We start from the raw sequence: 16,200 nt of genomic DNA, 5'->3' as shown, positions 1-16,200 counted from the left end.
TTCATGTGTTTGACATGTCGCCTCCATCACTCAAAATAATGTGAAGAAAAGAAAAAAATGTTAAAATGTCACAATATATAAATAGAATAACTGGATCATTTCATTTTGCTCTCAAAGTATTTAAGATCAAACATTTTATAATGTTTATTTGAAGAAATAAACTTCTGATCCACATCAATTTATAAAGTTAATCACATCTGGACTTACTCAGCCTTCCTGCAGTTCCTCACAGCTGGAAGCAGTCTCCGTCGTCCCTCCTCTGATGTGTGGTACTTCTTCAGGTCCAACTCATCCAGAACCTCCTCTGACATCTGCAGCATGTAGGCCAGAGCAGAGCAGTGGATCACAGAGAGTTTCTCTGATCTGTTCCCTGACTTCAAGAACTCTGTGATCTCCTGATTTACTGAGAGGTCCTTCATCTCTGTCAGACAGTGGAAGATGTTGATGCTCCTGTCAGGAGAGATTTTATAACTTCTCATCTCCTTCAGGTTATTGATGGCTCTCTGGATGATTTCTGGACGGTTGTCTGTGCGACCCAGCAGACCTCCTAACAGTCTCTGGATGATCTTTGGACGGTTGTCTGTGCGACCCAGCAGGCCTCTTAAGAGTCTCTGGTTGGACTCCAGAGAGAGGCCGTGGAGAAAGCGGACAAACAGGTCCAGGTGGCCATTTTCACTTCTGAGGGATTTCTCCATGGCTCCCTTCAGGAAGACATCCAGGGATGGGTAAATCCAGCCTATCTGCAGGAAGTCCTTCAGTACCTCTGTGTCTCTGTTGGTGTAACAGTGGAACATGTAGACTGCAGCCAGAAACTCCTGAATGCTCAGATGAACAAAGCAGTAGACTGTTTTCTGGAAGATCACACTCTCTCTTTTGAAGATCTCTGTACAAACTCCTGAGTGCACCAAGGCCTCGGTGACATCCAGACCACAGCGCTGCAGGTCTTCTTGGTAGAACATGATGTCTCCTTTCTCCAGATGTTCAAACGCCAGCCTCCCCAGCTTCAGAAGAAGCTCCCTGTCAGCCTCCGTCAGCTGCTGTGGACTCGTCCCATGTCCGTCTTCATACTTTTGCTTCTTCCTCTTGGTCTGGACCAGCAGGAAGTGTGAGTACATGTCAGTGAGGGTCTGGGGCAGCTCTCCTCTCTGGTCTGTAGTCAACATGTGGTCCAGAACTGCAGCAGTGATCCAGCAGAAGACTGGGATCAGACACATGATGTGGAGGCTCCTGGAGCTCTTGATGTGAGAGATGATTCTGCTGGACAGGTCTTCATCACTCCATCTCCTCCTGAAGTACTCCTCCTTCTGGGCGTCAGTGAAGCCTCGTACTTCTGTCACCCTATCCACACACTCAGGAGGGATCTGATTGGCCGCTGCAGGTCTGGAAGTTATCCAGACGAGAGCTGAGGGAAGCAGCTTCCCCCTGATGAGGTTTGTCAGCAGCACGTTGACTGAGGACTGCTGAGAGACATCAGACACAACCTCATTGTTTCTGAAGTCCAGAGAATGTCTGCTTTCATCCAGGCCGTCAAAGATGAGCAGCACTTTGCAGACAGCCAGCTGCTCTGCTGTGAGCTTCTGTAAGGTTGGATGGAAAACATGGAGCAGCCTGAGAAGACTGTACTGCTCACCTTTGATCAGGTTCAGCTCCCTGAAGGAGAGCGGGATCACCAGACTGACATCTTGGTTTCCCAAACCCTCGGCCCAGTCCAGAGTGAACTTCTGCACTGAGAAGGTTTTTCCAACTCCAGCGACTCCGTTGGTCAGGACCGCTCTGATGAGAGTCTGTTGGTCAGGTGAGGCTTTAAAGATGTCCTGGCACTTGATTGGAGTGTCATGGAAGGTCTCTTTCTTGGAAGCTGTCTCCAGCTGCCTCACCTCATGTTGGGTATTAACCTCTTCACTCTGGCCTTGTGTGATGTAGAGCTCAGTGAAGATGCTGTTGAGGAGGGTTTCACTTTGATCAGTTCCTTCAGTCACACGATCACATCTCTTCCTCAGACTGAGCCTATGTTCATCTAAAACCTCCTGCAGACCACTATCTGCTGGAAGAGAAGGAAACAGGAGAGAATCAGGAAAATGCTTTTGAGAATCTGAACAGTCAGGGTTTTAAATGACATGATTTTTATAAAACATTTTAATGTCTATACTTTACAACACAAAACATCCTGGACATGGAGACTCCAGAAGGAACCACAAATACTAGCTGCCAGATATTTATACTCTCATACGTAAATGTTATATAAGTGCTGGGCTAATGTAGTAATGTCTGAGTAAGACAGAAAGCGTTTTTTAGGGAAACACTGCTGTCCCACGTGAAATATTTGTGTACACACTTTAAAAGCAAAGCCTTGAAGAAGGGATCAGATGATACAGTGTTTCTATAGAAGAGCAGACACCCAGCACCCACACAGCGGGAAAGAGGCTGCACGTGTTAGGCCTCTTACTTTGTAAAATGCTCCATCTTTCTCCACACTGAGGACAGCAGGAGTCTCCTGATGGAGGAAGCTGCTCCCAGTATGAGGCGATGCACTGTCTGCAGAACCAGTGTCCACAGCTGGTAGAGACTGGATCCTTCAGGACGTCCTGACACAGAGCACAGCTGGACAGCTGCTGCTCCACAGGAACAGGACTCTTCCTCTTCCCTCTGTGGAGATGAACACATCCTTTACAGCACTTTACATTAGAGGAGCTGATTCTCACCAAAGGTACAACAAGGTGGCAAATTCTACTTTCATATTTAAAATAAAGTCTGTATCTCTAGATGATTGTTCATCCTGGTAAGGTAGATAGAGGTTAGTTCTTCATATCATTAGGAAACCACACAGCTTTGTGTCTGGATTCATAACATCAGCTGAATTCATCTGGAACACTTTAGCACTTTGAACCCAATTTACATTGAATTTGCTGTGAATACATTTCAATAAACAAATGGAAAGGATACCAAGATAACAACATAATGATATTGATTTGAGTTAATGCTTCGTCAGGTCTGTCTGCAACACAACGAGCAAAACACTTTCAAATGTTTGTTTTCTGAATGCGATTGGTTTCATTGAAGCTAGGCTAACATTGTAGCTGCTCCATCAACACTCAAAATAACTCCATCCAGTCATTAGAACAGCAGCTATTATATTGTTAGCACCACAGACAGTCTCTGGTTTATACAGGTACATGAATAACCCTGATTTAATATGAGGTGCTGTAGAGCTCTGGCTGCTGATGTTGCCTCTTCTGATTTATCTCAGCATGTCAGTGACGACAGGAGCAGAATCTCAACACTGTTTTTGTATCAGAGCGTCACAAACTTTACACTCAAGTTGTAACTTTTCAAGTTGTGTGAATACATGGGGGATATTAATGTTGCTTCTTTACTTCATTCGTGTTGCCAGGTACACATGTGTGTCTTTGTATTGACTCTACATGTAACCAGTTACATCTGCTAATGCTAAACACAACCAGCTCACCAGGTTATCACTATTATTAATAAACCTCTTCAAAAGATGCTGAGGTAGTCAACTCATTTGTTGGAAGATTTATATTGTTCCAAGTATTATTGTCATTTTGAGAACATGTCATAACACTGATACATTGATAATAGAATAGCATATTGAAATATCCTAAAATATAGTTAACTGTCCTCTTCGTCCTTGTTGACTGAACTTTAATGTTTTATTGGTGGCTTGTTGTTACAATTCATTTGTGAGGTTTGACATGTTTGTATTTGATTTGGTTAACCAGAGGTTCTACATGTGGAGAGAGAGTGTTATTTTACTGGAGTAGTTTACTTAGTTCTCTACTGCCTTTCTTTTTGTACTTTACTGCAAATCTTTAGTCTAATCTACTGCATTTCTGTACTTCATTCTACAGAGTGGCTGTACTCTACTGCGCTCATGTAATTATGAAAGAACAGTTTAGATTATACGTTTATATATAAAATCTGAATCCTCTCCAGGTCAGGTCACAGCAGAAACAGACTCTTACTTCCTGTCTGAGGGTCCAGGTTCATCTCTGCAGTCTGGAGGATTTGGAATCGCTCATCTTCTCCAGTCTGAGAGATAAACCAGTCACACACACACACACACACACACACACACACACACACACACACACACACACACACACACACACACACACACACACACACACACACACACACACACACACACACACACACACACACACACACACACACACACACACACACACACACACCATCATAATGACAAACTTGGGTCAGACTTCAGGCAGGCTGCTCTCCATGTTGACTGCGCTGGGCTGTTACATGTTATGTAACTCTGATGAATCAGAAACCAGGAAATGGATAAAAAAGTTCACAACATTTGAAGATGTCACTTTCGACTGCAGGAAATAAATATATTTTAATTTACAGATTATTTTCTGATATACAGTATAACAGAGTAAATGATTAATGTGTTGAAAAGCAGATCCTGGTGTTAACACTCACCCTGTTTTTCTCCTCCTGCTCTGTCGAAGTGTAAAATGGAGTCTGGCAGTCTGACTTCCAACTTCCACTTTCAACATCCTTCCTGTCTGTAGCTCCTCCCTTTGTTTCATAACCAGCCTCATCACATGGACAGGTACAAACAGGGATTATTTTCAATTGCTCTCACAGTAAGACAGTTCCAAAAACATGTGTAAGAAAGTTAGAAAATAGACAAGCAGGTAAAAACAAGCAACTCAAAATTATAATACCACAAAGTGCAAACAAATCAATCAACATCCTGCATTCAAAACCTTACTTGTGAGGTTGTTTTGGGTACTCTAGGGTTAACTGTGTAATATATTGTTCCATATTATATATATGTGTTTGAGGAATAATATTACTGCTGCATGAATGCACAAATTGCATAGTGTAGATTATTTGAACTCCTTTATATACTCTTGGTTTGTTAAATGCATTGCTGCAGATTCTGAGATCAATGTGTGCAGCTTTGTCCTGTGATAACCACGCATCTTTAAAAAGTCAACTTTTCATGAGTTTTTCAGAAAAACAGCCCTGTTTCAGCTTTGTGACGGTGCATTTTCAAGCTGATCCAAGAAGCTTTTTAAAGGCATATAGCTTAAGGAGGAGAACTGCCTCAACACATAAATAAATACTGGATCCTAGTTCATCGTAAACATTTAAAATCATCTGGAGATACGTGGTTATCACTGGACAGGAGGGGGAAGAACATCTGTAATCTTAAAGTAACTAAAGCTGTCACACAAATGTAGTCGGGTAAAAAGTGAAATAATGACCTCTGAGATGTAGTGAAGAAGTGTAGGCTACAGCTGATACCTTGAATTTGTACTAAAGGACAGAACTTGAGTATCAGTACTTAGTTACTATTTTCAGTAACCATGCCAGGGGGGAGAGGTTGGAGCAGGTTGTGTCCCAGGTGTGAAGGTCTGCAATCATAAAGTGGTGTTAATATGTGGAGATGATTCACTAACAAAACGTTTATCAGAAACTATGCTAAACTTATTTGCAACAGAAATTATTTTCTGCAATAATCCAAAATCACATGGAGAAAAGAAACTGAAATGACAGACACTAGTCCGCAGAAAGTAATTAAAACAATAATTTCAAAAATATGTAAAACATAAATATCTTAAAGTATATTTTAAGATCATGTTTAGTCGTCTGATTCGTCTGCACATTGCTGTTTTAGTCTGCGTTCTTCTAATTAGTGTCTACACTGTGCCTATTGAGCCGTTTTGAGCGATATGGGGCAAGCCCCTCTCTCTGCTGTCAAAATGAACGTGTAGGGCCTACTGTAAAAACCACACTGCGCCTGCTCAGAGTCTTTCTGTATTCAATTTTTGCGGCAAATAAATAATCACAAGTGGGGCAAACTGCTGGCAACCCTACTAAAACATCATCTCATAATTCAGAGCCGATTGGCTGTAAGTACGTGTGCCGCGAAAAGTGTAGTGTGAAGAGGAGACGAGAGAGAGCTGTTAGGGCTGGAGGGTACGCAGGACCCAAATGCAGAAAATAGGTTTGAAAGCAGGAATCCTTTATTTCCAGAACTAGGCCAGGCAAACAAAGTCAAAACTAGGCAAGGCAAGACAAAACATAAAGTCACTCAGAACATAAACCCTTCCAACAACGTTAAGAATCTCACAAAGACTAACGGAAAAAGCAGAACCTAAATGTACACAGGCCTAATCAAACAATCACGACACAGGTGAGGAGGGAGGAGAAAACACAGGGGAACAAGCTGAACGCAATCGGGTAATCAGGCAGGAGGGAACACAAGAGAGAGGAAGCAACAGACAAGACGGGGGGTGAACTCTTTTCAAACCAAAACAGGAAAAGACTTCCTTTTTTTAAATGTCACTTCCTTTTTTTAAATGTCACTTCTGTTTTTTGATTGTGACTTTTTTCCCAGAATGTGGCTTTTCTTTTTAAATCATTTTGTGACATGCACACTGAAGAGACTTGCAATGATTTGCCCCAGACTTCTGCTTTCAGAGTTAATTATGAAATGATTACCCGATCCACAGTGGCGGCCGGCCCATAGGGGCGCTAGGGGCGCCGCCCCCCCTCTTCCCACATGTTTGATTGTCATTAAAAATAAAAAATAAATAAAAAAATATATTTACAAAAAAAATATATTTTTTATTTTTATTTTTATTTTTAAAGAACAAGGTAAATATTATATAGTTGGTATCAGCAACATGTATAATCTACAATAAAATGTCGTTTAAAATTGTTTTACGATTATAATAAGTCACATGTTTCCTGTCTGCCCACAGCGTGTATCATTACCCTCTCTCGTCCGGGCGGTAGAAAGGAGCCCTCAGCCAGAGCAGCTGCAGCCAACAAGCTGACTGTTGCTATCTGTAAACTATTCCGCCGAAACATAATTTTAGCCAATCAGCGTCGTCAGATCTGACGCTCAAAGGGCGCCCTGTCAGCGCCCTGGCCTGTGTGTCTGTGAGTTGTTTAGACTCGTATCCAAGGTGACGCTACAGTAGAGGATGGCTGCGTCAGGTAGACTCCGGTGCTAGTGGATCGCCGGAGCTGTAGATTAACGTTTGCATGCTTATTGTAGTTGTAAGGGCAATGCCTGTGGCACCATGGAGCATATGTGTGGGCTGGACCTGTATTTTACAGGAAAGGAGTGATCAGAGGGTCGAGTTGTCGATTCTTGTTCAGTTTTCATCTTCCTCACCCTCTCAGACTTTGAGTTTCTTTTTTGAGCCCCTTCTCCGTTGGTACTCAGTCGTTTTTTCGAGAATTTTTTTAAACTTCATTTTTGATTATTTTAAGATATAATTGACCGTTTTTTTCACTTTTTTCTTCTTTCCACGGGTGGGGGCTCATGGCCAAAAATATATAATACAAATACATTTGAATAGTAAAAGTTACAATTGTGCTCCGAGTAACCCGGAATTTGATTTATATAGCCCAATGATAGTGAATAAAAATCATTTTCATGGAAAAAAGTGTTAAAACGCCTGATTAATGCAGATGCAGGACCCCAGACCCCAGTGAGCTCCAGACTATGTGCATTGTGTTAGGGAACCATATTAATGATAAAATAAATCATTTAAATGCAAAGATAATGATTACAAATCATTTTTAGGGGGACAACTGTGGAGAGGAGCCTGAAAATGACTCTTCAGCACCCCGGAGAAGCAGGGTGTGAGACTCACAGAGCGCACCCAGAGAGATCCTTGCAGCACATGGCTCTTGCACCCAGACTGTAGCCAGAGAACAGGCTGCTTCACAGCACTTTGTAACCCAGGAAAGCAGCTTGAATCGTGGGTACATGAGTGTTAAAAGTGCATTAAACTGTTTTCATTCAAATGTATGTTTGACTGCATAAACATCCGGTGTTATGGACATATTCATGTCAGTATGGACAGGAAACTGTCCATTTCGTCCCCTTTTAAGTCATGAAATGTACAAGAAGATGAAAACAGCAGAGTCACTGCTGTTAGCAGGGTCTCAGACTCACAGGCACATATGCAGAGATCCAGGGTGATGCACATGGCTTTTCTACCCAGGAATAAGTCTTTGAAAGCTTAGCAAAAAATTGACATTTAATCGCTGATTTTGCTAAAAAATGACAACAAATCAACGTGTTTTGCTAACTTTGCAGCTCCCTTTTTGCTCTCGTTACAGCAGCAGTCGAGTGCTTTCACCTTTCCAATCTAATTACATATTCATAATATTCCAGCTTTTCTTACAGCCTCACCAAAGCAGCTGTGAGAGCATTAACACAGACATTTACATGTGTTAAAACATGCTTAATCTAAACAAATCCTACAACATACCTCACTCTCTGTTTCCTCCCATTCCTCAAACATTAAATCAAAATCAAAGCACTTTCTGTTTAACCAATTTCAATCTGAGTTTCCATAGAAAGCCTCTCCTCTGGTATTAAGCCACTTGTTGAAGGACATCTCAACATGTAGAGAAAGTCTCATTTTCAAAGGAGTGAACTGACCCTGAGTCACAGTGTCAGAGGTCAGGGGTCAGAGGAAATGTAACAGCATAAACAGGCAATAATTCTGCCTGAAGGGAATCACAGTGAGGTTAAACATCCTGCTGGGTTTCTCTGGATCTGGATCTGGATCGTACCACACTGACGATCACTGATAGAAATCTTCGCCCGCTACGATTTGATCCAGATCGTTGATCCTCTCCGGAGAAAAGCCTTCCTCGATCTCTACCTTTGAAGCAAGGACATACAAGATAAGAGAGAGAGGAAGGAAGTCAGACTCTCCTCGGACTGGAAGAGCTGGAACCAGTTTGATGTTATGCAAACCAGCAGATCTGACATTTGGCATTATGACATGTCATGGTGAGGAGAAGAGAAGCAACCTGTGTCGAAGGCATTATTATGAATGGTAAAACGTAATATTTGTCAACATAAAAATCTACCTGATGTTTACCCTTTTCTACACTTACAGTTGTTGTTGTTGTTGTTTACTTTTCTTTCTATATTACAACTTCCTGTGTTTGTATATGCTCCGGTATACACCGAGGCAAATGCCATGTATGTGTGAGCCATCAGAAGGAGGAAACCTGGTTCTAAAAACCCCTTTCTGTTATTGTTTGATTTGCAAGTGTGACTAGGGATGAAATATGATTTAATCTAAGACACCAACTTTTCATCAACGTTCATGTTTTGGTTTTATCTTTTGGTGTCTTGACATTTGAAATGCAATGTAATTAATCCCCTTCTCATTCACTAACCGTAAAAGTATACAATGTCAAGACTATTATGCAAACACATTTGATGCAAACACATCCCTATCCCTGACTTTCTTTGTGAGTCTTTGTTTCTTCCGTTTAGTTTTTCCTCCTTCACCGAAAAATAAATTGAATGAGGGAACGAGAGAGATGCTATCTTACGGGTCGGACTTCAACAATACTTCATCCCTGCCCCGCTCTAAACTGGACTGCACTATCGTAGCACTTATATATCATTTCTGTGACAAATTAAATTAGGTTTGATTCTCCGACAGGATGCAGGTGTGTGTGTGTGTGTGTGTGTGTGTGTGTGTGTGTGTGTGTGTGTGTGTGTGTGTGTGTGTGTGTGTGTGTGTGTGTGTGTGTGTGTGTGTGTGTGTGTGTGTGTGTGCGTGTGTGTGTGTGTGTGCGTGCGTGTGTGTGTGTGTGTGTGTGTGTGTGTGTGTGTGTGTGTGTGTGTGTGTGTGTGTGTGTGTGTGTGTGTGTGTGTGTGTGTGCGTGTGTGTGTGTGTGTGTGTGCGTGTGTGTGTGTGTGTGTGTGTGTGTGTGTGTGTGTGTGTGTGTGTGTGTGTGTGTGTGTGTGTGTGTGTATTCGTGTGTGTGTGTGTGTGTGCGTGTGTGTGTGTGTGTGTGTGTGTGTGTGTGTGTGTGTGTATATGCGTGTGTGTGTGTGTGTGTGTGTGTGTGTGTGTGTGTGTGTGTGTGTATGCGTGTGTGTGTGTGCGTGTGTGTGTGTGTGTGTGTGTGTGTGTGTGTGTGTGTGTGTGTGTATATGCGTGTGTGTGTGTGTGTGTGTGTGTGTGTGTGTGTGTGTGTGTGTGTGTATGCGTGTGTGTGTGTGCGTGTGTGTGTGTGTGTGTGTGTGTGTGTGTGTGTGTGTGTGTGTGTGTGTGTGTGTGTGTGTGTGTGTGTGTGTATTCGTGTGTGTGTGTGTGCGTGTGTGTGTGTGTGTGTGTGTGTGTGTGTGTGTGTGTGTGTGTGTGTGTGTGTGTGTGTGTGTGTGTGTGTGTATTCGTGTGTGTGTGTGCGTGTGTGTGTGTGTGTGTGTGTGTGTGTATGTTTGTGTGTGTGTTTGTGTGTGTGTGGGGGTGTGTGTGTGTGTGTGTGTGTGTGTGTGTGTGTGTGTGTGTGTGTGTGTGTGTGTGTGTGTGTGTATGCGTGTGTGTGTGTGTGTGTGTGTGTGTGTGTATGTGTGTGTGTGTGTGTGTGTGTGTGTGTGTGTGTGTGTGTGTGTGTGTGGGTGTGTGTGTGTGTCTCACCTTGAATGGTTCACTGACTCCGATGACACACTGCAGAGCACCGCTGTAGTAACACAACATACACTCGCCCCCCCGCACAGGGATCTCCTCTTTACTCACACACACACACACACACACACACACACACACACACACACACACACACACACACACACACACACACACACACACACACACACACACACACACACACACTACTTGCATTGATGTGCTTTTATGAGCGTTATCAACGGTAGGTTTTTTTCTAAATGAAACTGAACAATAGAATAGTAGGTGCTTAGAGCTCACGATTAATGTCCTAAATGAGAATATAGATAATCGTTGACCAGTACGTTTACAAATAGAAAGAATTCACTTACAAAAAACACAGTAAGAGGAAATCATTTTGAAAACAAATATAGAACTTTTTCTAGAATAATTAAAGAAACTATTATAAAATAATTAAAAAAAATAATGTTTACAAGATAAAATGAAAACACAAATAAAATGCAATGACGTAACTTTAACTAAAAGTAAAAACGTCCACCTTGTTTAGTGAAATAAGGACTTATCATATAGATAACTCTCTATGTAAGGTTGTTTGAGTCCTTAGAAAAGCACTATATACATTAAATGAATATAAATGATGATTATTATTATTTCAAATTCACCAATTAGCCGTCCTTTGACTTTGAGATCGAGATAAAGAAGAAGGAGAAGACAGTCAAAGTAGTGAAGGAGAAGAAAGAGAGGAAACCCCGCAAAGAGAAGAAGAGGAGGCCAAAGAAGAGGAGGCCGAAGAAGAGGAGGCCGAAGAAGAGGAGGCCGAAGAAGAGGAGGCCGAAGAAGAGGAGGCCGAAGGAGGTCGGCGCGCCCAAGAGGCCGATGAGCGCCTACATGCTGTGGCTCAACGCCAAGGAAAAGAAGCAGTACCAAATCGCAAGGCAAGAGTTCAAAGACAGCGGCATTTACATTACTGATACCACTGACATCCACACCTCATACTTTACTGGTTTTGAACTTAATTCATTTGGTTTTGCCAAAAATAAACATATTGTTAAAAGTGGATATGGTGTGTCTCCTCTTTGTTGTGGCCTTCTGAGCCAGGTCATAACACACAGTTAACACAAGAGTACCCAAAACAACCTCACAAGTAACGTTTTGAATGCAGGATGTTTATTGATTTTTTTGAACTTATAATTTGTACTTGCTTGTTTTTAGCTGATTGTCTAATTTCTAACTTTCTTATACATGTTTTTGGAACTGTATTACTGTGAGAGCAATTGAAAATAATCCCTGTTTGTACCTGTCCAGGTGATGAGGCTGGTTTTGAAACAAAGGGAGGAGCTACAGACAGGTGAGGGTGTTGAAGGGAAAGTATGAAGTCAGACTGCCAGACTCCATTTTACACTTCAACAGAGCAGGAGGAGAACAACAGGGTGAGTGTTAACACCAGGATCTGTTTTTTAGTGTGTGTGTGTGTGTGTGTGTGTGTGTGTGTGTGTGTGTGTGTGTGTGTGTGTGTGTGTGTATGTGTGTGTGTGTGTGTGTGTGTGTGTGTGTGTGTGTGTGTGTGTGTGTGTGTGTGTGTGTGTGTGTGTGTGTGTGTGTGTGTGTGTGTGTGTGTGTGTGTGTGTGTGTGTGTGTGTGTGTGTGTGGCTGTGTGTGTGTGATTAGTGCCAAAGACCGGACAACTAAGCTGACTGAGCAGAGAACTAACGTGTCAACGTCTCCATCAATTTTGATTAGGTTGACGTAAAATACAGGCGACGTCAGGACGATGTCAGACGTTACGGTGACGCATCATATGTGCACTCAAAGTACGCGCTCATGTGGCGGCGCCGTATACTTAGAAAGTATCAGAGATTTAATTAATAAACATTAGTATGAGAATATTTGCTGGTACTCGAGACCGTTCTCCAGAATCCAGGTTTTAACGATATTGGTCTTGTCTCTGTATCGGACCTACTGTATAGGACTCAAGATTTTATGTCAAGACCACGGCTGTGGCTGGGGATGGGATGAGGGTCGGGAACCGAAATCCGGTTCCCAATTGGAACAAATCTCTGGTACGGGGATTAATAAGAGTTGTGTCTAGCAGCTCTCTCTCTCTCTCTCTCGCTCTCTCTCTCTCTCGCTCTCTCTCTCTCTCTCTCTCTCTCTCTCTCTCTCCCTCCCTCCCTCAAGGTGTGTGTGGGTTTGGGTGTGTCTGTGTTTCTCAAGCACTGTCCCTCAGGTTGTGGCATGTTTCGATTGCCAGTTTTTGGCTTGTGTGTCTTGTGAAAGTAACGCTGGCATAATATGATATGGCCTGCAGACATGGCCTCTGATAAACACACAGAACTAAAATAATACGTGTTTAATTCAGCCCAGATGCGGTGAATGCAGGCCAAAGCCATTAATGCGGCATATATTGAAGGTGTTCAAAGTTGCACGTATGAGGCACAGTGAGAACCACGCACCTGTCAGATTTTAGCGAATGGGCACATTTACATTTCAGGAGAATAATGATTGGTTGTTCCACTCTCCGTTTCTCACGAGACCAGGCCAATGCTGCATTCTGACTCGTGTGCATTTGTAGGAGAGTTTTTAACATTGACCCTCTCCTGAAAATGTACATATTCTGTGCATTTCCAGGAGAGGTTCAATGTTAAATGATATCCTGCAAGATGTAACTATCCCCACCATATTTAAACCAGATGAACTGGTAGTTCTCCGGGGTGCTGGAGAGTCATTTTCAGGCTCATCTCCACACTTGTTTCCCCTAAAATGATTTTAAATCATTATTTTTGCATTTAAATGCATTTATTTTATCATTAATGTGGTTCCCTGAAACAATGCACATACTCTGGACCTCACTTGGGTCCTGCATATGCTTTAATCAGGCGTTTTAACACCTTATTCCATGAAAATGATTTTTAATCACTATCATGGGGCTATATAATTCTGGGTAATTCGGAGCAAGTAACTTTTACTATTTAAATGTATTTGTATTATATATTTTTGGGCTAGAAAAGTGACATTTCTGGGTGATTTTGTCAGTTTACTAGGCTTAGCCCACAAATACTGGAGGTTTCAGGCCAAATTTGGGTGCTCATCGGCGGCCTGCCATGCGCAGAAAACGTTAATTGTATCTTAAAATAATCAAATATGAAGTTTAAAAAAATTGTCAACGGAGATGGGGCTTTGAAAAGCTCAACCCTTTTGGCGCTTCGCGACGTGTTTTCCCCATCTCCGTTGTGAGTTGCAACGGAGAAGTGGAAAAGGGTCCATGGCTTAATTTCCCCTTCTCCGTCAAAATAATTCATTAATACATTTCGGACTACCGTGTGCACGAAATCGGAAACCCGGTTTTTGGGAGAACTCCGAAAAAAAACGGCTGTCTGCAAACACGCAGGTGAAGTATCCGCTTACCATGCACTCTGGGTCAGCCTTATTTTGTGCCTCAATACCCCCCCAGCCTGGTTCTCAAAAAGTTTACTCTGACAAATGTGCCTCTGGAGGAATGTAAAGGGAGTTGACAGGGGACTCTACCCACGTTATGAGGCACTATTTTCAGATACTTTTTTTCATTTTCACCCCTTTTGCCTGGTTCTCAAAAAACTTTAATCTGACAAATGTACCTCTGGAGGAATGCAAGGAGAGTTGACAGGGGACTCTACCCGGGTTACAAGTCACAATTTTTTGATACATTTTTTCATTTTCACCCCTTTTCTCTGGTTCTCAAAAAAGTGAACTCTGGCTTTTGTGACTCTGGAGGATTTACAGGGGAGTTGACAGGGGACTCTACCCGGGTTACAAGTCACTATTTTCGGATATATCTTTTAATTTTCATGCATTTTTTGACGGATGAATTTTTTTAAACTTTTTGCTCAGTTTGACCCAGTTCTGGCCACCACATTGCCTGTAGGATAGGACCGAGAGATGACACACTCTCTGGTCGCCTCACAAGTCACTATTGTCGGACCCTTTATTTGCTTTACCCCGGTTCTATTACTCTTTCCTCATTGGACCATAAAACCTGTTTCCTGTTGGAGTGCTGCCTGGTTCCGAGGCACTCATAAGCAAAGTTATGCATGCAAGGTGCCTGAGATGGGGGGTGCAATCTGCTGGCTTTTTTTGATTCCCGTGCTGCTTCTAAAGCCTGTATGGATCAACTCTCCTCTATTTTCTTCTCAAGCCCCCCGGTCATACATACTGGTGTCCGGTTACGGGTCAGTTTGTGACTCATTTGATGGGTGAGTATCATGAATTGATGCCTCAGATATGAGTATGTCGACCTGGTTCTTCGGGGCACTCATAAGCAAAGCTATGCATGAGAGGTGCCCGCGATGGGGTGGGTGTGCAATCGGCAGATTCAGCAGTTTCTAACAAGAGTTTAGCCCTGATCAAAGCCCTGATCTCTGGGTAAGACAGCGAGGTGCTGCGCCCTGGGTGTCTGGGTCTCTGGGTGTCTGGGTGTCTCAGACCCTGCTAACAGCAGTGACTCTGCTGCCTTCATTTAAACAGATTCAGCAGTTTATGGGTAAACACTCTATTTTACGCCACTGTATGGTTCCCAGGGGCACCAACATGGATGCTTTCCATCAGCACCGTTGAGACGCTGTCTACCTGCTGTTTTTATCTTCTTGTACATTTAATGACTTACATTTGGACGAAATTGACAGTTTCCTGTCCATACTGACATGAATATGTCCATAACACCGGAGGTTTATGCAGTCAAATGTACATCTAATTGAATTAAAACAGTTTAATCAACTTTTAACACTCATGTACCCATGATTCAAGCTGCTTTCCTGGGTTCTAAAGTGCTTTGAAGTTCCCTGGAAGTGTCACACTATTTCTCTGGGTACACTCTGCCTCTATTTACAACACTTTTGCCCACATTTCAAGCATTTTTACCGACGTTTGAAACACCTATTCCTGGGTGGAATTGAAGTCAAAGTGCTCGCACCTCCATGTGCACCGTGAGGGCCCGGGGACCCATACTTAAGCACACTGCCTCTGACAAACCCCCCATGTGCATGACTGCCAGACAAGCATGCCCCTGGTAATCTAAAACTCTGAAAAGTGTCTGAGTGTCTGGTAGTCAGGAGTCCGCAGTTGGTTGCTTAAGGGCGGACGGTAGACCACCACAAAATCCACCCCCCTTTTACGGTTACCAGGGTCACGAGGTTCTGGCGGGTGTGAACCTCTTGGTTTAGTGCGTGGGGGAGTGCTTAACTGTGGGGGCCCGGGGACTCACGGTGTGCAAGGTTTTGGAAGTGCCACTGTTGCTGGAGGTCATTAGGCCGTCCTGTGAGGCTCTGTGAGCGGCCACAGAAAGGTGGTTTTCCCAGTCTATTTCATGGAGGTCTGAAATCCCCTGGGTGCCCATGTGAGGGAGACATGCTGGAGGTCATTAGTCTGCCCTTTAGGGCTCTGTGAAAGGCCACATAGAGGTGGTTTTCCCAGTCTTTTTCCTGGAGGTCTGAAATAAGCAGAGCACCACTGTGAGGGAGACATGCTGGAGGTCATTAGTCCGTCCTTTGGTGGTCTGTGAGGGGCCACAGAGAAGTGTTTTTCGCGGTCTCTCTCCTGGAGGTGCGTTTGCCACTGTCAAATTCTGCTACTAATTAATAACTTTTTTTTTTGACCTTTGACACTAATATACGGTACCCATGTTTCCAAAACTTTCTCCGGGTATCAATGTTCTGTTTGCACCCTGTATGTCGTGGGGGAGTGCTTAAGAGCGGGTACTCGGGCACTC

The 16,200-nt window shown here is 43.1% G+C and overlaps 2 protein-coding genes across 2 annotated transcripts in view; both read right to left on the bottom strand.

Moving 5' to 3' along the window:
- The window catches only part of LOC307037596 (NACHT, LRR and PYD domains-containing protein 12-like), a gene marked incomplete at both ends in the record, with an annotated part of 36,984 nt that extends 32,722 nt beyond the window's left edge, over positions 1-4,262 (bottom strand). The window contains 3 exons of the mRNA XM_079678651.1: positions 208-2,044; positions 2,447-2,759; positions 4,242-4,262. Of these exons, the coding sequence (XP_079534777.1) occupies positions 208-2,044; positions 2,447-2,759; positions 4,242-4,262 (2,171 nt within the window). The remainder of the gene's footprint in view (positions 1-207; positions 2,045-2,446; positions 2,760-4,241) is intronic.
- LOC307034972 (NACHT, LRR and PYD domains-containing protein 14-like) overlaps positions 1-16,200 on the bottom strand; it is a gene marked incomplete at its 3' end in the record, with an annotated part of 176,748 nt that overhangs the window by 47,737 nt on the left and 112,811 nt on the right. The gene's annotated exons all lie outside the window — the stretch shown is intronic.

The sequence above is a fragment of the Notothenia rossii genome, assembly GCF_949606895.1.
Source record: "Notothenia rossii genome assembly, chromosome: 4".
NCBI lineage: Eukaryota > Metazoa > Chordata > Actinopteri > Perciformes > Nototheniidae > Notothenia > Notothenia rossii.
Note: the sequence above shows the minus strand (reverse complement) of the source record. Positions and strands in the feature narration are given on the sequence as shown.